This window comes from Phragmites australis, chromosome 19, assembly GCF_958298935.1.
Source record: "Phragmites australis chromosome 19, lpPhrAust1.1, whole genome shotgun sequence".
In the NCBI taxonomy this organism is placed as follows: domain Eukaryota; kingdom Viridiplantae; phylum Streptophyta; class Magnoliopsida; order Poales; family Poaceae; genus Phragmites; species Phragmites australis.
In genome coordinates, this window is record NC_084939.1 from 4343690 (window position 1) to 4365138 (window position 21449).

Below are 21449 nucleotides of genomic sequence, written 5' to 3' on the forward strand. Positions count from 1 at the left end.
GATTGTCACCTAGTAATGCGGGTGATGAAATCACGACCCATGGGGAAAGATGGATAATCTCTATAGAGTATAAAACTGATCGATCAGCCATGCTCAAGGTCAAGAGCATCTTGAACTTCTTCTTGATTAGTTGCAATCATAGATAGTTGGTTTTGGTAGTCGGGTGGTGGTAACCCGATGAGTTGTTGGCCGGATATGAAATATCTGGTGAGTTTGGTAGTCGGATGGATCCGATAAGCTGTTCCTCTTGTTTAAGTTGTCTCTTCACACTTAGTAAATAGGATGTCTGATTCTTGCTGTTATAGGTTAAGGTTGCTTATTGTAGTAAACTAGTGTCTAACCTTTTCTTGACTTAAGTCCCATGCCATACTTTTCAACACTTGCGGAGTACGATATGTACTCACACTTGTTTTTTTTCCAATAAATGCTGCTCAGTTGGAGAAGACTACAAAGAGATCAAGGAAGCTGAAGATCGTTGATTTGAGATAGAGCGTTCCAGGTTACGTTACCCCTAGTCGATTGCCTGTGGTGTGCCCAGAAGATCCATATTAGTCCTCTTGTGTTCTTCTGCTGCTATCTTGTAAACTCTGGTATTTATTTCAATAAAGTTGTTTTGTTCGATATAGAACTATATATCAGTGATAATGTCACCGTATGTTTGATGAAACTGATCCTGGCATACATGTGGAATGCTCCTGGTTAATCTTTTAAAAAATCAGGTGTGACAATAAGCATTCATTGTCTAGTTGTAGTTATAATACATAATACAATATGCAACGACTCGTATAATATTCTTACAAAATCCATGACAAGTTATAATGGCATATAGTACTCCATCGCTAAATGAAGCATGACTTATAGAAAGATAGATTGTCGGGTGCAAGATAATATTGGTGAAAAAGATGGAGGTTTCTCATCCAAATATTCCCAACGGATCTCTTGAAAGTTGCATCCATGGGGATAGTCTTATTGCACAAGTACCCTTGTGCCAGTCCATGTGCCACAGGCCTCGGCACAGACAGTAGGTCGCACACGCATTGTGGAGGAACATGCATGTTACCATATGTAGTGAGGTACTTATCCCATCACTCTTTTTTGAACTCTTGTAGCCTCATCTTCGGCCGTTCAACATCTGCGCATCGCATTGTCTCAGCCTCATCGTTACCGTAGTTGATGTTTGTGTACTCTTCTTCGTTTGTGTACCATTCGTATTTGCATCTAAGCTTGTTGTACTGTTGGAGGGAATCATGTGAATTAGATTAAATTCATAGCACAACCGGGTGTCATGCACACTTACCCCACATATTTACGAAGCAACCGTGGCAAGCGGGAATGGTTTTTAGCGTGCTATTTTACTATAGTAGCATCATGGTATGCGTGCCTCGTGCGCTTCTATATGCAGCTTGATCTCCTTCTTCTTGTGCTCTAGGTATTCATTTATCTTTTGCACTTTGTCATCACGCTTGAGTATATCAAGGATATCACATCATAGCTCGTAAGGGTCTATCTTGCCCTTACCCTTGTTGGACCCGGACCCGGTAGCCATGGAAGAGAGTATGTTGGACTATGTTGGAGATGAAGTAGCCATGGATGGGTTACCCTTAAATGCACAAGGGGGAATACTGCCAGAAAATATTCAGTCTTGGAGGGAGAGTTATTGTGATGTCAGAGTGCCTCTTTGGGAATGTTGTCCCACGTCTGTTGAAAGCGTTTGCCGATAGAGAGAGAAAGAGGCGCGATACTATAAAAGAAGGGATAAGGTCATAGGTGAGTGTCCAAGCTATAGGTTGGCTGTAGCTGCAAGTGCTATGGAGGTGATGCATCACGCGCCCGAGTATCTTCTCTAACAATATGGAGTGGTTCCTTTTACATCGTGCAGGAACAATCTCAACTAATGATCAATGATACAAGGGCAACATGTATGTGTTACCCTTATACAGACAAGATGATCGTGGCATGTTTTAGAGATCCATAATACAAGGGGAAATGTTGCTACACCGTGTGATGCTTTAGCAACAAGGATAAGGTAACATGTGTCACGTCCCAAAACGCTAATAACATGATTAAGCATTCATAATTATCATAACATTATGTTTATATGTATTAGTTTGATAACTTGAGTTTAAGAATGTTTCAAAAGTACTTGGAGGTAGTTTAGAGCTCTTTAGGAAAACCCTAAATGCCTTGGAGATGAAGAAGAATAGAAAAGGAAAATAGAATCAAGTTTTCAGCACAAGATCGCTCTCGCAGGCTGACCGGGATTCCACGCGGTCTGACCGCCAGGGGGCAGCCACGTAGGCTTGCCACATGAGCTTCCCACGGTCTGACCGACCCATCCCACGGTCTAACCGTCATAGCGCAGAAGCTACACTTAAGGAAATCAGTCAACTCTCTCTCACTCTCACCCACACCAAGAGAGAGGGAGAGATCATCTCGACGTCCACGACGATCGGAGATCGACGGAGGGAACTTCCTCGAGCGCTCCAAAGGCATACTCGAGCTCATCCCCTTCACCCTCGTCATCGGTGAAGTTTCCACCCGAGTTCATCCACCTCAAGTCCTAAACAACCCTGGAGCCCGATCTCCAAATCGGAGCTTCCCCAAAGCGATCTCCTCCAATAGAAGGCTTCCCTACGCTAAGGTGAGACGTCCCCTACCATTTTCCTATTGTTCCCGAGCTCTAATCGATCCTCATTCCATCTAGACCCAAGTTTAACCCTAGCCTTGGCATATCCATAGGCTATTTTGAGTTTAGCTCGGTGAATGTTGTCCAAATCACTTTAGAACCAACTCGTATTTTATATAGTAGAGATTGGAGGAATGGTCCGCGTAGTACTCCGTTCTCCAAAGTTAAAATCTACATTTGAATGTTACAAAGTGTGTGATAACTTATAAAAAGGTTTATGAGAAGCACTACAACAGAACTGATTATTCGTGTTAGGTCATCAGTGTCGGTTAGGCTAGAACCGATACTGATAAAGTATCAGTGCCGGTTTGTAACATCTCGCGCTTGATCGATGATTGAGATGGGTTGAAGCGGGTTGGTAACCATGAACCACTGGTTCATGTTACGGGCCAACATTGATAATTCAAAAGGACTTGAAATTTTTCAGAGACAAAGTGAATAAACATCCATGTCGGCTTAGCCTTATCGCCGCACGGCCTCACCTCTCACCCACCCTCGATCTCCTCTTCTCCCAGCCTTATCTCCTCACCTCTCACCCCAGCCACCCTCTCCCCATCCTCCACTCACCCCTCAGCCCCTCCCTCCTCCTCCCCCGCGCAATGGCTGGCACCACGCACGCAGGTAAGCCAGCGGAAGCCGTTTGGTTAAGCCCTTGTTGCTCTTTGTTGGTGATGCGATGGTGCGGGGCCGGTGCAAGTGTGGCGACAGGGTCAGCAGAGTATGAGGAGGTGCTCGAGTGCCTCGCATCGCTGATCAAGCAGAAGGTTCGCACGGGCACCGGCAACCGGTGAGAGCTCATGGCCAAGTGCGTGCAGGCGGGTAGTCACCGGCGGGTTTCCAATTGGTTCGTATCTGGTTGTTGTTGTTGTTTCTGATTGGAGTGTGATTGAGTTGTTGTAAGATACTGGAGTTGGAGGAGTCGATCGACTAGTTGAATGTGGAGCAGTCAATCTTCTTAATTTTGGTCGTGTAGTACCTCCTCAGTTTGTTTCGAAGCGCCTTGAACCGGAAGCTTGATGATGTAGGCCTGTCTCAAGTTGACGAGTGACATAGATTCTATCTTCTTTTATTGAATCATTTAGAAAATATTATATTATGCAAATACATGTATCGAATAATGTAAATACTGTGAGCAAGCTGCTTACATGCTGAAATTATTTTTATTTCTAAAATACGAGCTTTTTTGCACTATAATATGTACTAGTACCGGTTAGTATTCAGAATCGACACTGATAGTGTCGGTATCAGTACTGGTTCCTAACAGAGAACCGGTACTAATACTGATTATTTGTGCTGATTATATAACTAGCATTGATAATCTAAGATTATCTAATCAGCGCTGATAATCTATGATTATCAGTGCCGGTTTAAAAACATCATTAGGACACTAATAACTATTTCTATAGTAATAAAATGGGAAAAATATTCACCTGTGAGGACCTACCATTGATTGAAGATGCCTTATGAGTTCAGAGTGAAAATGACTTGTTAGATTTATTGAAATAAAATAGCAGAGAACGATCCCATAACAGCATGCAGCCAGCAACTTAACAACAGCCAAGAAGATACGTTTCGCGCCAAATCTCGCAGTTCGCTTGGCTGCCAAGCAAAGAAATGCTGCGCCAATCACCAACCACTCAGAAATTAATTGAGACGCACGTCATATGATCGCGAGATTCTCTAATCACGCGGCCACGACTAGCGCAAGTTCTAAACAAAAGACTGTCCATTGCCCTTAAAAAAGGGGCTGTCCATTGGCAGGTACACCTTAAGCAGTCTACTTAAGTAGTATGAGAGATTTTATGGTGCTTGAAAGTCACGGTAGCCATTCATTTGGATAAATCAAATGGTTAAGAATGAGGAGGTACCTATTGAAAGGTACTTTAAGTTGTGGATCGGTACCAAAAAATATAGGTCAGTACCGATTTGAGGAATAATTCCAAGGTTATATTAGTAATTTTGTTACAAGATCTAATTAGACGGGGGGTTAGTTTAGTAATAGTAGCAGCACATCACATACCACGATCTTGCCGGCCACCTTCTCCGAGTCGAGGTCGCCCTGTATGCAAAGCCGGGAGCCACAGTCCCCGGCGAACACTAGCGGCAACTGTGTTGAGTCAAGGGGGTCACCGGCGTACAGTGACACGCCGCCAAAGACGCGGCCATCGCCTAGAACCACATCAGCGGGGAACTCGCGGTCGATGGTAGATGCGCCGACGGTCAGTATCCATGGCGCTATGTTGACGGCGGTGTACTCGCCGGGCCCGGAGTTGCCTGCGGAGCAGGAGAGGACGATGCCCTTGCTCACGGCGTGGAAGGCGCCGATGGCAATAGAGTCGCGGAAGAAGCTGGGGGCATACCTGTTGGTGCCGACGGAGAGGGAGATGACGTCTACGCCGTCGGCGACGGCCTCGTCCATGGCTGCGAGGATGTCGGAGTCGTAGCAGCCGGACTTCCAGCAGATCTTGTATGCCGCGATGCGCGCGCTGGGAGCCATGCCCACCGACTGGCCATTCGCGTAGTCGAAGAATCCTGCTCCGGTCACCGGCGACCCCGCCGCCGTAGAGGCGGTGTGGGTCCCGTGGCCCTCAGTGTCTAACGGCGACTTGGACTCCTTCGTGTCATCGATGGGGTGGCCGAGAGCAGTCTCGTATCCCTTGTAAAAGAACTTGGTGCCGATGATCTTGTTGCAGTAGGCGGAGGCGTTGAAGGAACCCGTGGAGACGCATCCGCCGGAGAAGGACGCGGGCGCCGGGCCGAGCCCAGCAGCAAGCGCGAACGAACCGCGTGCGCGTTCTGAGCATGTGTCCACGTACGTAATCAAGGCATCACACTCTTCGCAAGAAACTTGGAGCGTTCGCGATGGGGATGGTGTCATGGTGATCTTTTCTTCATTAGGACTGATGCGAGAGGTGAGGTGTACTTCCATGGCCATGGCGTTAGCTACAAGTGACCTTCATACAGCAGTAATAGTACTCCAGTCTTAGTGTGGAAGAACCGGCGGACAGTGCTCACTCAGAGCAATGAATTGGTGGTACTGGTACGCTCCGGATGCGCGCGCGCACGCAACAGCGTTAGTGACTACCTACTACATGCTTGCAATATGCTACTACAAAACTGACTTATTTATTGATCAAGAAGATAGTTTAGATATTTAATTACAGTGCCTTGAGTCAAGACAGACCCTGTTAATCGTGTGTTGTTTCCTCTCCTGATCGAACGTTTTCTGTGCCGTTACAGTGACCAAGCTCAAGTTCAATGGACCTCAGCACACAGCCTTCTTCTCCCGTGTCCAGTAGAGTGGTGGCCAGCCGGCCGGACACGGCGCGGGAGCTCCTTGCCAGCGCCGCGTTCGCCGACCGCCCCGTCCAGGACACCGCGCGGAAGCTCCTCTTCCACAACGTCGGCTTCACGAGGAGGATGGCTGGGGAAGGGAGGCGGCGGAGGAGAGAACCGTCGGCCGGAGCACTCGACCAGGGCCTCGATGCAGAGCGGTTCTGAGATGGGCAAGACTGGCTGTAGATGAGAGACAGAGGTGCTAGGAGAGCTTAATTAGCTAAAGGATTAATTACTAAACTGTCCTTCTTTATAACAAATGATGTTCCTAAAGTGCCCTTATATAGATCAACCGTAAAAATATTTTAGAGGGGAAGGAACCTGAGGTTCCCCCAAGCACCGTAACAAACCTCAAGTAGTATTACTAACTAGGTGGCAGTACTAAATTTGACTTTTGAAATTGCGATTGAAGAGAACATCGAGAATCATATACATAGATCATGGATCAATTTGAATATTAATAGAATTAATTTTCTCCCTTTCATTTGCTTTATGTATCTAGTGGAATTAGTGCTAATTATAAGATCTCATGTGGTTTGGCATGTATCTATTAGCAATTCTGCAGCTTGTGTGTAACAAATTTGAAACTTACCCATGTTCAGGTTCTTGCCAGTGAAAACGTCAGGTATGGTTATAATGCAGGCACAGGGAAATACAAGGATTTGATTGCTGCTGTATTATTGATCCTACAGATGTACTCTTATGTTTCTGGAGAAGCCATGCTCTCTTGTTTATCCCATTAAACTATCCTTTCACCTGAGCACATTTTTTAATATTATTTGTTCAATTAAGGGAGAGTATTTTAAACCCTTGAGTCCATTGTGTTTTGCTTGCCCTCCTCTTTCTTTATTGCAACCGAAAATTTCATTGCCTCCTTTTCTTGGGCCACTTTAGCCTACAAAATTTGCTTGTGCAAAAACAGGTTCGGAGGTGTTCCTTTGATCATGGTGCATCCGTGGCAAAACATTCATCACCTCTGATACTGTTGTTGTTGACCTCAAGTACTCTGAGCAAGCACTTGCTGAAAACCGAATGTGTGGCTCATGTATATATGTGGACAATATTAGTTATTTAATCTTCATAATTCGGAACGGTCTTACTAATTTTTCCCTTTATCTTCAGATTATGGATGCTAAATTTAGGAGAATAGCTTCTCCTAAATTCAGTTTTCTTGTTGTGTTGAAGTGGCAGAGAAATCTGTTATGAGTATTAGCTATTGTCGCACATTTTGTAGGCCAAATTGGAAGTAGGGTGTTGTTGGAATTGGACATGCTTGTTCATTCTGGATGATGAGACACCTTTGATCAATATATAATAGAAAAAATGGACAAAGAGCATGTTTGGATTCTCAGCTCGCCTCACCCAGCTCGACTTGCCAGGCAAGGAGAGGCAAAAGAAGGGAGAAGTTGTTTGGTTCCTTACCTTGTCATCTCTTTTGCTCTTCGTCTGTGATCACTTGTCAATGGGGTAAGAAAAGAAAGGCATAGCGAAACTCAATAAAGGGAAAAAAAACTGCATGAATCACAACCCAAAAATAAGTTAAATTTGATCAAAGTCTGCTGCTAAATTATTAAAACCGCTACTAATTGCATCAAGTAGAGATGTTTATTTTAAAATACGTCGCAACGCACGGATATTCAATTAGTGCTACTTAAGTAGTACTGCTTAAGGCGTGTGTATTGTCACTTATTTAGTAAAAAACTTTGGACATTGTATCCACATCTTGATTTTTTTTTACATTAGCTTACTTAACACGGCGAAAACACAATGCTTTCGTATACCGCCAAAGAAACAAACTACATTCATGTACTAACACCTCCAAAAGTAGATTGTATCCATCAGTGAGAAAAGCAACAAAGAGTAGATAACCTCTGAATTTACACTAAATTTAGGAAGATTGTGTTACCACGGAGAACTACTACTTGATTTTGCAAGCTCAGTCACATAAACCAGAAACTCCAGTCAGTAATCAATTTCTCCTAAGCAATTGGTCGACACTTGACATGCACGAACTGGGATTGTTGCAAATCAGAAGCAGTTTACTAATCAAGGAACTGGAAGAGCACCTTCGCGGGAGTTCGGCTCTGGTGCAGGGCGCCCTGCATCTATTATTTGCAGGGCCAATATATCAGCGACACCTGTTCTTATTGCCAACAAAAATTAACTGCTTTTGGAAGCTAATCTGATTGCTACGGGAAGTATGCAACGGCGCCAAATACTTCGCACCTTCATCGACTCCGCACTGTCACACGTGCCGCGGGATCATCCGTTCTTTGACTCAGCGTCGTCGCCCGTCCCCTGCTGATTCGTACTCGCTACGAGATGTCGGCGGAGCAGCCGACAGACGTTGCAGCCGGCATGAGAGCGACGAAAATGTCACCGCAGGAATGATGCTCCGTCGAGAGATCTTGATGACCTGCTCCGTCGATGGTACTTGGATTAGCAGAGAACTTGGGAGAGATTTGAACTTGATCTTTGTGCACCATGTGGTTTTATACATTGAAGCAGGGTGATGTGGGGAACAGGAAGATGGTTTCTAAATGCACATTGCTCGATCATTGTAGCTCTAACATACTAGCATCAAACAAAATGGACATGGCAAGCGCTTGATTATTTGGACATGTAGTTGTCTTATGTGTGTACATGTACAAAAGCATTTCCTGAACTATTTCAGACTCTGAAACTTGTAATGTTATGTTTTCTTCCCTCAAAAGATAAGAAATCTATAGTGAAGTCCTCATTAGATTTCATATTGAATATTCAATCAAAAACTTGGAATAATAGAGCCGAAACTGATCACATTTTAGTTCGACTTATTTTAATAGAAAACCGCTATGTCAAACTCCATTCCAAAACAAGAGCATAGAATTTTTCTGAATGATATATGTGAATCCAAGAAAAACGAAGAATTTGGATGATGCTCTATACATTCCTATCTTGCAAATGACTCTCTGGGAAAACGGAGGCCTGCAAGAATAAATAAAATACAAGATTACCGTCAGGATATAGAACTTGGACATGATAATATTCAAAATTTTCAGTAGACTGATATCATCGTCATATGCATTTGGTCATACTGGTTTGACGATTGCCCTATGTTTAGTAATTGTGTAAAACTCTGTAGACATGGTCAATTATCACAAATAGATGCGTATCAATAGTACACATGCCGATTGTAGCAAAGATGTCACTTGATTTTGAGTGCCATTATAAAAGAGGAACGGCTATTGCAGCTGCAGGATAACTAAATTCTGAAAGGTGATAAATGTAAGATGTGAATAGTAAAAGCATGATTTCAAATAAGGTTTTAATACTAACCTGTTGTGGAGGGTATATATTATGCCGAAATACTTGGGGAGCACTAAAATTGATTGAACCCACATAGCAAGGGACAACTTCAGATGATACAGGAGCAATTCCGATACTTTTGTCCACTTTAGCTTTACCTGTTCAACAACAATTATAAAATTGTTCAACTACATAGCTTATAAAAGTAGAGAGTATATACCTCCTTTTCCTCCTTTTGTCTTGCTTATTTCAAGTCCACCTCTTTGCCTTTTGTTATTGGATCCTTTTTGGTCATTTCTTTTGATTCCTTATATACGTACTACATTTTCCCTACTACATTCAACAGGTCGTTTCTCCTTTGGTGGACAACTCCTCAAAATACTTGCAGAACGGCTTCTTTGCATGATTTGATCAACTTGTTTCATCAATTGTACCAAAGTTCTTTCTAGTAGCGCATATGCTTCGGGGTTTTCTGTAGCTTTTCTCAATATATTGTTATAAGAGCGGCATAATGTTCCATATCGTCTAGCAAGCACAACTCTCTTTTCTTCTTCCATGGCACACTTTTGATTGGCCTTTGATGGGCCCATCTTAGCATGTCTTATCCATCTTTTTAAAATATATTATGAAGGAAACACCTTAACATTGTTAAGGTACAACACAACATGACGACACAAAACCTCGACAAACTCGAACTTTTTGCAAGAACATAACACTTTTGCTCCATTAGGAATAAATTCCACCGAGAATGCATGTTGTCCTTGTATAATAGTATCAATAACATTGTATTGGCGACTAGAGGCACCCTGACCATTACTATATGCACAACATCGCATCACCATGTCAAATTCTCCTCGAAATATATCAAACATCGTAGGTGTATATGCTTTTGAAGCTTGTACTAATATCTACACCTATGGCACCCTAGGAACTGTTTGGCTTGCATTGAAGTCACCTTCCAATTTTGCAAACCAGAAATGCTTGGGCAGCCACTCTTCCCAGTAGTTGTCTGGTTTTGGACTGTTTGGGCCACCTATTCACCGCTCTCTCAAAATGATTGAAGAAATCCAATAAATCAAGACGAATGTGCAAATATCTTTTTAGTAATGCATTAAGGCTCTCGCTTCTTTGTGTGGATTTCATATCTGCACAAAATGTCTGTTGACCATAAACCAAAGCCCACTTTTCCTTGTTCTGAAACAATTTACTAAGCCACTCATTATATTTCAAGTTGTACCTCTCTATCATCTCATTCCAAGCTACAATGAATTCATCCTCATACTCATAATAAAAAACACTCTTTCCAAAAAAAATTGAAATGTCTTGGAACCCTGAAAAATATGGCTCAAATGTATAGCAGCATTTTGGTACATATGTCATATACAAAGGTGATGTGCTGAATCAGGGAAAACCGTCTCAACTGCATTGATAATGGCAGCACATTGGTCAGTTAGTATTGTCTTTGGTTCCTTTCCAGACATTACTCTTTTAAAAGTTTGAAACAACCACTCAAATGTAGCAGTTATTTCATCATATAGTAATGCACCACCAAAAATTACTGTTTGCTCGTGATGATTGACACCAACAAAAGGAGCAAATGGCCTTCTGTAACTGTTTGTTCTATATGTTGTGTCAAAACATATCACATCTCCAAAATAATCATAGTCCAAGACTGACCTTGCATCTGCCGAAATATATTAGTCATCATCTCATCTTCATCGACTTGAATTGCATAAAAGAAGGGTGGATTCTCCATTTGCTTATCCTGCAAGTATTGAAGAATAGCATCGGTGTCTCCTTCTTGGATTGATCACATGCGCTTTGAGCACAAATAATTTTGATAATCCTTTCGAGTGAAGTTAAGGCATTGTCAGCCACCTGCTTGTCTACTCATCACCTCATGTCCAAATTTGGGTCTAACACCTGAATCATTTAATATCAATCTGAGCTTTTTGCGCCTCTGTTATCCTTCTCTGTGAACGCAACAAATTAGACTTGTTTGGTGATACAAGTTCGTGATTGTGTGATGCTTCAAAACTGCTAACAAGATATTTTCCATTCAAATTGATTTTAATAGTCATCTCTGCCATACAACCAACTCTTGTATCTGATCGATTTCTCTTCTTTGCCTCTGATGGATTCTTCTTACCGAATCCTTGCTTTGAGCAAACAAACCTCTTTGTTTGAATCACTTCTGTTGATTTGGATCGATCATGCCAACACTTTCTTATACTGAAGCCACATTGTCCTACATAAGCATTATAGAATTCATATTGTCGGAGAGTGAACTCCTGTCGCAGGGATCCCGAGAGACCCCTTTTTAGAGATTCGGCCGGGGGGATGATCCTGGAAAAGCTTGTGTGGGAAATAATCGGGAACGGAAATAAATGCGATGGCTGGTGGGAGACGATCACCCTAATGCAAGAAAAAGTGGGTACGCCGGGTTTTAGACAGGTTCGGGCCGCACGGAGGCGTAACACCCTACTCCTGTATGAGCGCTATATTTATCCTTGAAGGGGATTCTTGAAGGAGGTATCTGGTTCTAAGGGGAGAACTGTTTACAAAGAGCTTGAGGCTCTTCTGTTCTAGCTTAACTTGAGCTGGTTCGAGTGTCTGTCGATCTATCTTTGGCCTGGTTCACCGGAGATTGTTGGTTGTCTGGTCTCTTGGTCGTCTTGTGGTCGGGGGCTCTTGCTCTCTCTCCTCCTTTCTTTAGTGTTCTCCATCCTTTCCTTTTATAGGCGCGCCGACCTCAACATATCCTGAATGGGAAAGAGGGGACGTGAATGCCAAGGTGCCACGGAGAAAGGCGTAATCATTTCATCTTGGCGAAGTGACAGGGGCGGTGGAGAAATGCGGCGCGCATTCGACCACCAGCCGCTGCGGGAGCCTCGGGGCGCCATGAAAGGGGCCCACCGGGCAGCCTCAGAGGTGCCCGGTGCGCCCACCCTGTCTTGTTCTTCTGCCAGGGCAGGGTGGCAGGCCGAGCGCTTCGATTCTGGCAACGTTATCCCGAGGCACCTGGATGAAACGGGACGGGACCCGTGCATTTAATGGACCCACGCCCCCCTGCCAGTGCATGGCAGGGTCTGACACTGGGGAGTGGGCAGCTGAGAATATCAGGATGTCAGGATGTCAGACCGCGCGTGCCTATTAAATGCGGCATTGGGCCTTTGACTGGATGACACCCTGACGACGGGACCCTTCGGGTCGTTGAATGATCTTGCGCGAACCTTCGGGGAACCGAGTCCTCGGGGGCTGCCACGTGCAGCCCCGAGCACTCTCTCCCGAGCACTTCGGTGGGACCTTCGGGGCACCGAGTCTTCGGGGGCTGCCACTCGCAGCCCCGAGCACTCTCTCCCGAGCACTTCGGTGGGACCTTCGGGGCACCGAGTCCTCGGGGGCTGCCACGTGCAGCCCCGAGCACTCTCTCCCGAGCACTTCGGTGGGACCTTCGGGGCACCGAGTCCTCGGGGGCTGCCACGTGCAGCCCCGAGCACTCTCTCCCGAGCACTTCGGTGGGACCTTCGGGGCACCGAGTCCTCGGGGGCTGCCACGTGCAGCCCCGAGCACTCTCTCCCGAGCACTTCGGTGGGACCTTCGGGGCACCGAGTCCTCGGGGGCTGCCACGTGCAGCCCCGAGCACTCTCTCCCGAGCACTTTGATGGGACCTTCGGGGCACCGAGTCCTCGGGGGCTGCCACGTGCAGCCCCGAGCACTCTCTCCCGAGCACTTTGATGGGACCTTCGGGGCACCGAGTCTTCGGGAGCTGCCACGTGCAGCCCCGAGCACTCTCTCCCGAGCACTTCCTTCTTGGTATTTGGGCTCTGCGGATCATCGGGGAACTAGGGTGCTCGGGAACCAGAAGCGGCGGCCCCGAGCACCTTCTCCCGGGACTTAGCTTCTACCTACCTTGCAGGGTGGTGATATGTGGTGGATGGCCGGCCTGGCCTCGGGACTTAGGGACCCCTGGTTCTAAATACACCGACAGTAGCCCCCGGGCCCGTTGGTAGCCGATGGGACGGAGACTGCGAATGGGCCCTTCGTCGTGACCGAGGCCAAGGCTGGCGCGGACGCCATGTGGCAAGCTTTCGAGGGGTGGCCCTTGCGGACCTAGACCTCAAGTATGTTCCAACCGGAAAATGAGTGGACGCGTGTCCACACAACTTCCGAAGGGTATGATATCCATACGGGCGGCACGCGCGGTTGCCGCGCAGATCGAGGAAAATACGCCTGGCAACCGCTGACATCGCGCGATCGGCGGGAGATTCGCCTGACAGTTACGCCGATCGAGGCGACGCTTCGCCGAGCGAACCGTTCGGGCGGCAGTTTTCGAATTTTGAGATATAAAAGGGGGAACGGATCGGTCCGTTCCCCTTTTTACGCTCTCTTGCACTTGCCTTCTTCGTGCTCCGAAGCCCTCAGGAAACTCCCAGGCGACCGGAGCATTCTCCCTTCTCTCTCTTTTCACCACCAAAAAACATCCCCCATCTTGCCGAGATGACGAGGGTTGGAGGAGGACGACGGGACAAAACTTCGGACAGCATCTTGCCGGAGTCTCGTCTGAGGAACGAGGAGGCGGCGGATAAGATTAGGAAGCTGCTGGTGCCGGAGGGTCAGGAGGGTGCTGTGGCGGTGAGGCCGGCGACTCTGACGCCGGCGACGACTGTCCCTGGGCGGACCGTCCTCTTCACCTCCTTCGTGGCGGCGGGGCTAGTGCCGCCGTTCTCCGCCTTCTTTCTGCAAGTGCTGGAGACGTACGGCATTCAACTGGTGCATCTAAGCCCCAATTCCGTCGTGGCGTTGGCGGTCTTCGCGCATCTCTGCGAAATGTTCATGGAGGTGATGCCGTCGGCGACGCTGCTTCGCCACTTCTTCGTCCTTCGGCCGGTGGGGAAGAAGAGGGGGCACTCCACGGCGGACGTCGCGGGGTGCTGCAACCTTCGGCTCCGGGAAGGCCTGGGGGACCATTACATTCCCCAGGTGATGCGCAGCAAGTGGGAGGAATGGCGACGGGACTGGTTCTTCGTCGACATCGACCCCCACGAGCGCCTCGAATTGCCAGAGAAGGCGGCGGAACCTCGGCGATCAACGTGGGAGGCGCCGCCACCAGAAGATGCGAGACTGAAGCCGGTGCTGGAGCGCATTCTGGAACTGCGCGAGGGCGGGCTGACCTCAGTCATGGTGGTGGCGGATTTTCTGCGTCGTCGGTTGGCGCCTCTGCGAGAACGGGCCCGGCCGAGCTGGTTCTACACCGGGCCGGAGGACATCACCAGGACCCAGATTGGCGCGAGCTGGGATCTGGGGGCGGCGGAACTGCGGGGGATGATAAGGGTGATCACCGGAACGGAGGATATGAGCCGGGCAGAACTCCCGTGGCTGGAGATGGCGCTCTGTGCCAACCCCAGCCGGGTGGCCATTATGGCGGGGCTGCCGGAGTTCGATGCCCAGGGGCCTGTGGACCGGCCAAGAAGCCGGAGTCCTGAGGCCTCCGAACTCCCCGGGCTGGAGGAACTACTTGGCGATGAGGTCGCTGGTAGCTCGGCGCAGGCTGGTGAAGGGGTCGCCGCAAGCGGCAGCCGCCGTACCAGAGAGGAGGGCGCCACTGAAGTTGTTGAGGAGTTGGCGCCGGGAGATCAGGGAAAGCGTCCCCGGGCCTTGATCCTAGTGCCGGATTCTCCGCCGTCGCCGACGGCAGCGGCGGCATTTTCGGTGCTGGAGCTGCGCCTGGTGCGGATGGGGCCTGCATCGGCACCCGCGACCCGCACGGCGGAGACCAAGACCCGTGCGGCGGCACCCGTGGCCCGCACGACGGCGCCCGTACCCCGCGCAGCGGCTCAGCCGAGCCCCCAACGGAAGAGGCGGCGGGAGGAGTCAGGACCGACAGCGCCGGACCCGGACATCAGGCTCCCAGCGACCAAATGGCGGTATCGGTGAGTCTTCTTGCTTGCTTTTCCATGGGCATTTCCGGCCCGAACTGAGTTTTGACAACTTTCACTTGTCTCCCGTAGGCCGGCTGCAGGCGCTGCTGTGACGGAGAGAGAGCAGGCGCCGGGGCCAGAGCCGAGCCTGCCCGCTGCAACAGCGGAGGCCGGCATAGGAACGGCGGAGATGCCAATTGACGTGGCGGCCCCTGGGAGAGAGGCGGAGGCGGCGGCTGAGAGAAGGGCGCCAGCGGAACCTACCCCGGGCGCGGAGAGCCCGGGGCGGATAATGGTGGAGGTGGATGTTCTGCCGGGGCCGGCGGACAGGGCGGCCGATGCGGGAATGCGGCCGCTGTCCGAAACCTTGGCTCCGGCGGAGCCTACCCCGGTCAGGCAGAACCCGGGGCGGATGGCGGCGCAAGGCCCGGCGGAGAGCTCGGCCCCCCTGGAGGCATCCTGCGGAGAAGCCTGGGCCCCCCCAGTGCCCGGCCGGCCTGCCGATCCCTTCCTGGCCGCCATTAAAGGCGTCCAAGTAGCAGTCGGGCAGCTGGGCGCAGTGGTGAGGGCCAAGGAGGGGGAGCTCGAAGCCGAGTGCGCCCGCCTGGCACTGGAGAAGGCGCAGCTGGCGGGCGCCCAGGAGGAGGCCCGTGCGGCAGCCGCGCGGGAGCAGAAACTCCTAGAAGACATCCGCGCGGAAGCCGCGCGGGAACGAGAAACTCTGAAGACCGCGCGGGCAGAGGCCGCGCGGGAACGAGAAGACGCCGCCTGCTTGGCCGAGGCGTCGAGGCAGCAAGCTGCCGAGGCCCTTGCCAGGATGGGGCAGGCGCAGGAGAGGGAGGTGGCTGTCGCAGCCCGGGAGCAGGCCGCGGAGGAGCGGCAAGCCGAGCTGGCCCGCCGGGAGGGTGCGGCCGAGAAGACGCGCGCCGATCTCCAGCGCTGGGAAGAGGATTCAGCCGACGCTTCTGCCGCCGACTAGATCTTTTGTAGCCTCTTTTCTTTTGTTTGTAGATGTAGGAGTGAACCCTTAGAAAATGCCTTGGAAGTATCCTGTGAATATTAAATGGCTGTTTTTCCCTGGGCTCGCAACTCCAGTTTCTCTGTGTGTTCGATGCTTCTTCCGATGTTTTACTTCGAAGTCCCGGGGAGTACTCAGTCGGGCCGTTCCCGACCTTCCCGTCCCCGAGGATGAAGTTGTCTTTGATCGCTGTTACTGGCACAGTCGGCCTTCAAGCTCTCACGAATCCGTATTGCCTAAGTTAAGAACAAAGACAGAGACTTCCTTGTCCGGGAGATGGATTGATCCCGCGCGGAACACGCCGTGCCTGATGAACACTTTTTCACTTTGCGACCACTCAGTTAGTAGAAGGGAGACGCGTGCGGGCGAGAATGTGACCAAGAGTCCTCGCGGTCCGGTGGTGCCCGGGCTTTAAACGGGCCAGGCCGAGCACTGACAGCCCGCCCCCGAGACCTGAGCTCCGGACTACCCGAGTAGCTCGAGCGATAGGATTACCCAGGGCACCCGAGGACTCGGTAGTGCTCGGGGTCCTTAAAAGCGGACCGAACACCACGACCACCACGAAGGGCTTCGGTCAGACGTTATCGCGAGCACGCTACTCTTTTCTGCAAACCGTTCTGTCGTTCTGGGAAAAAATAGTCACGCGGCAGGGTTTTGCGTGCGAGGAGGCCACCTCGCCGAACAGATTAAACCGCGAGAGCCCCCGAGAGTGACTCGAGGACATAAATTTACTTAAAGCAGACTTGTCTGAATATAACCACTCACCGGACAGCTGTCGGCCTTCCAGCTCATCGATCCAGGAGGGATGTGCTTCCGAGCTCGGGTGCCCGGGGACTCGATTCTTTCAACGGAGTGCCCGAGTGCCCAGAGGCATACGAGGCTCCTAGGGTCGGGTGATCTCGACCACCCGAGCCTAAGTGGTAGGACCACCCGAGGACCCTTGGGGCCGACCAAAGGCCGGGGCATTAAAGCCCTCGCGGCCGAGCTGCTTGCGATCGCCCGCCTGTGACTTAAGAGAAAAAATAGGATTTCTTTGTCTGGTGCGCTCTGCCAGTGCGGTACTTGTTATAGACTGCTCTCGTTTTCGACCCGAGACCTCTCGAACACCCAAACCGGCGGACAAGAGCGGGCAGAGGCATAACCCAGAGGTCCTATGGTTTGGTGGCGCCCGGGTATGACAGACCAGACCGAGCACCGACAGCCCGCTCCGGGGGCCCGAGCTCCGGACTACTCGAGCAGCTCGAGCGATGGGATTACCCGGAGCACCCCGAAACTCGGTAGTGCCCGGGAGCCTGTCACGACACCGAACACCACAGCCTACCATGGCGGACGTAAGTCAGCGGCGACTGCTCGCATGCATACCGATCGGGATTCTTTTGTCAGCGGGGAAAAAGAGAGAGCGAACTTTTTCTCGCACAACCGAGCTCCTCACCAGACAGATTAAACATACGGAATCCAGAAAAAGTATTTTGACATAGCGATTGCTTATTGAAAAACTTAATGTGCAATATTTACAAGGTTGGGCGACAACGACTTACCCCACGGGGCGAAGCCTTCATACTGCTCGGGCAGGGAGAAGCCCCCGGCCTTGCTAACCTGAACCGCGAGCACGACAATCTACGGGTAGAAGCGTCGAAGATGCTCGATGTTCCACGGATTCGGGAGTGGCTGTCCTTCCTCCGTCGCCAACCTGAAAGAACCTGCCTGGGGGACCGCGATCACGGTGAAGGGACCTTCCCACACAGGGGACAACTTATTCATTCCTTCGCGCGACTGGATGCGTCGGAGAACTAGGTCCCCCACCTCGAGAGACCGGGCCCAGACATGGCGCAGATGATAACGCCGCAGACTCTGCTGGTACCGAGCCGCTCGGACAGCAGCAAGCCGTCGGCGCTCTTCCAGGTAGTCCACGTCGTCGCGCCTTTGATGCTCCTGCTCACCCTCAGAGTATGCATGCACTCGAGGGGAGCCCAGAGTGAGCTCGGAGGGGAGGACTGCTTCGGCACCGTAGACGAGGAAGAACGGAGTCTCCCTGGTGGCGCGGCTTGGCGTAGTCCGATTGGCCCATAGCACGGCTGGCAGCTCGTCTACCCATCCCTTTCCGTGCTTAGCGAGTACGTTATAGGTCCGGGTTTTGAGGCCCTTCAGTATCTCCGCATTGGCGCGCTCGACCTGCCTGTTACTCCGAGGATGAGCGACGGAAGCGAAGCAAAGCTTGATGCCGAGATCTTCGCAATAGTCCCCGAACAAGGCACTAGTGAACTGGGTGCCGTTGTCGGTGATGATTCGATTGGGGATACCGAAGCGGCTGGTGATGCCGCGGATAAACTGGAGCGCCGTGTTTTTGGTCACCTTGACGACTGGGACCACCTCCGGCCACTTAGTGAATTTGTCGATAGCGACATATAGGTATGCATAGCCCCCGACTGCTCGGGGGAATGGACCCAGAATGTCCAAACCCCAGACCGCGAAAGGCCATGACAGGGGAATGGTATGGAGAGCCTGAGCTGGCTGGTGAATCTGCTTTGCATGGAACTGGCATGCCCTGCAGCGCCGAACCAGCTCGGAAGCATCCTGGAGAGCTGTAGGCCAGTAGAAACCTTGCCGGAAGGCTTTCCCGACCAGCGTGCGGAACGATGAATGGCCACCGCACTCGCCCTCGTGGACCTCAGCGAGAAGATCGCCGCCTTCTGCCCGAGAGATGCATTTCAGGAGGACACCTCCTGCGCTACGTCGGTAGAGATCCCCATCTACTATGGCATAGCGTTTGGACTGCCGAGCAACCCTTTCGGCAGACGCCTCATCCCCAAGTAGGAACTTTTCTTTCAAGTACCCTCGGATGTCAGACATCCACGAGGCATCTTGAGAACATTCGGCGAGCACAGCGCACTCGCCGGACGGCGGCGCCCTGACGGGGCTTCCCACTGAGGGTACCGCCGGGGTCCCCTGAATTGAGTTCGAGGTTTCCCCTTCATCCTGTTCGGCAGGCAGGACGGAAGGCCGTGCGAGTCTTTCTTCAAAGACTCCGGCAGGGGCGCGCGCACGTGAGGAGGCCAGGCGAGAGAGCTCGTCGGCCGGAGCATTGTTGCGGCGAGGGATATGCCGTAATTCGAGGCCGTCGAAGCGTCTCTCGAGCTTTCTGACTGCATCCACGTACGCTGCCATTTGAGGATCCGTGCACTGGTACTCCTTGGAAACCTGGTTGACGACCAGCTGGGAGTCCCCTTTGACCAGGAGGCGACGAATCCCGAGCCCCACCGCAGCCCGGAGGCCGGCGATGAGACCTTCATACTCCGCCATGTTGTTGGATGCGCGGAACTGCAACTGTACGACGTACCGGAGCTCTTCACCTGTTGGGGAGGTGAGAACCACTCCGGCCCCTGCGCCTTTCAGCGAGAGGGAGCCATCGAAGTGCATAACCCAGTACCCGGGCGCGTCGTGCCCAGGATAGGCAGAGATCTCTTCTGGGATGACGCAGGGGACGGGCGTCCATTCTGCCAAGAAGTCGGAGAGTGCCTGGCTTTTGATTGCCTGGCGACAGACGAAGTGTAGGTCGAACTCCGCCAACTCAACCGCCCATTTGACAACGCGCCCGGTGCCCTCCCGGTTCCGGAGAATGGGTCCCAGTGGATAAGTGGTAACCACCGAGATCTTGTGCGCCTGGAAGTAGTGGCGCAGCTTCCTGGAGGCGACGAGCACGGCATAGAGTAGCTTCTGCGCCTGGGGATACCTTGTCTTGGCCTCCCGGAGGACCTCGCTGACGAAGTACACCGGTCGCTGTACCCGGCGGGCCCGGATGGTGGCCCCACCCGGGGGGCTGCCACAGCCCCCAAGGTCGGTGGTATGGTCGGGGCTAGCCGGGCACTCGGGCTCGATTCCTTGGCTAGGAAGAGCAGTGTGTTCGGGCTCGACCCCTTGCCCAGGGGGAGCCGCGAGGATAAGTGAACGGTCGGGGGCCTCTGGGAGCTGGGACCCAGCACCCGGCCCCGAACATTCGTCGCGCTCCACCACCAGCACTATGCTCACGACCTGTGGAGTGGCCGAAACATAAAGTAGTAGGGGCTCACCTTGGGAGGGAGCCACCAAAACGGGTGGCGAGGTAAGGTACTTTTTTAAGTCGCGGAAGGCCTGCTCGGCTTCCGACGTCCAGTCAAAACGACCGGATTTCTTCAAAAGCTTGAAGAGGGGGAGCCCTTGCTCCCCGAGCTTGGAGATGAAGCGCCCGAGGGCGGCCATGCAGCCGGCGAGGCGCTGGACCTCCTTGAGTCGAACCGGGGGTCGCATCTGCTCGATGGCCCGGATCTTCTCTGGATTGACCTCGATTCCTCGGCCAGAGACCAAGAAACCAAGGAGCTTGCCCACCGGCACCCCGAAGACACATTTCTCCGGGTTGAGCTTGAGGCGGGTAGAGCGGAGACTATTGAAAGTCTCGGCAAGGTCCTCGAGCAGGGTGGCGCGACCTCGGGTTTTGACCACGAGATCGTCGATGTAAGCCTCGACGTTGCGGCCAACCTGCGAGTTAAGAGTGATACGAATGGCGCGCTGGAAGGATGATCCAGCGTTGCGCAGGCCGAAAGGCATTGACATGTAGCAATAAGTCCCCACCGGGGTAGTAAAAGCAGTTTTTTCCTCGTCCCCTACGGCCATGCGAATCTGGTGATACCCAGAGTTTACATCTAGGAAGCACAAAAGATCACATCCCGCAGTTGAATCTACGATTTGATCAATGCGAGGTAAGGGGAAGGGATCTTTAGGACAAGCCTTGTTAAGGTCGGTGTAGTCCACGCACATGCGAAGCTTGCCGTTGGCCTTCGGGACGATGACTGGGTTTGCTAGCCAGTCGGGGTGGAGGACTTCTCGGATAAATCCGGCGTCGAGGAGCTTGCGGACCTGCTCGCGGATAAACTCCTGGCGCTCTGGCGCCTGCCGTCGGACCTTCTGCTTCACTGGGCGGGCGTCCGGACGCACAGCCAAGTGATGCTCGATCACCTCCCTAGGGATCCCGGGCATGTCGGACGGTTGCCAGGCAAACACGTCCACGTTAGCCCGGAGGAAGGCGACGAGCGTGCTTTCCTATTTGCTGCCCAGGTTGCTGCCGATACGGACAACCTGGGTAGCGTCTTCGCCCACCTCGACCTCCTTCGTTGGAACAGAGGTGTCGGCGGCGAGTCGGGGTCTAGATGAAGAGGGTCCCGGGCCC

At 51.4% G+C, this 21449-nt stretch overlaps 1 protein-coding gene across 1 annotated transcript; it reads right to left on the bottom strand.

Annotated features, from left to right (window-relative positions):
- Positions 1-4673: 4673 nt before the first annotated feature.
- LOC133901084 (subtilisin-like protease SBT1.4) lies at positions 4674-5621 on the bottom strand. Its single transcript, XM_062342377.1, has one exon. It carries the CDS (start codon positions 5619-5621, stop codon positions 4674-4676), a length of 948 nt encoding a protein of 315 aa, XP_062198361.1.
- Positions 5622-21449: the final 15828 nt, after the last annotated feature.

Coding starts and splice junctions, on each gene's coding strand:
- LOC133901084 (XM_062342377.1), bottom strand. CDS start 5,621: ATGGCCATGGAAGTACACCTCACCTCTCGCATCAGTCCTAATGAAGAA.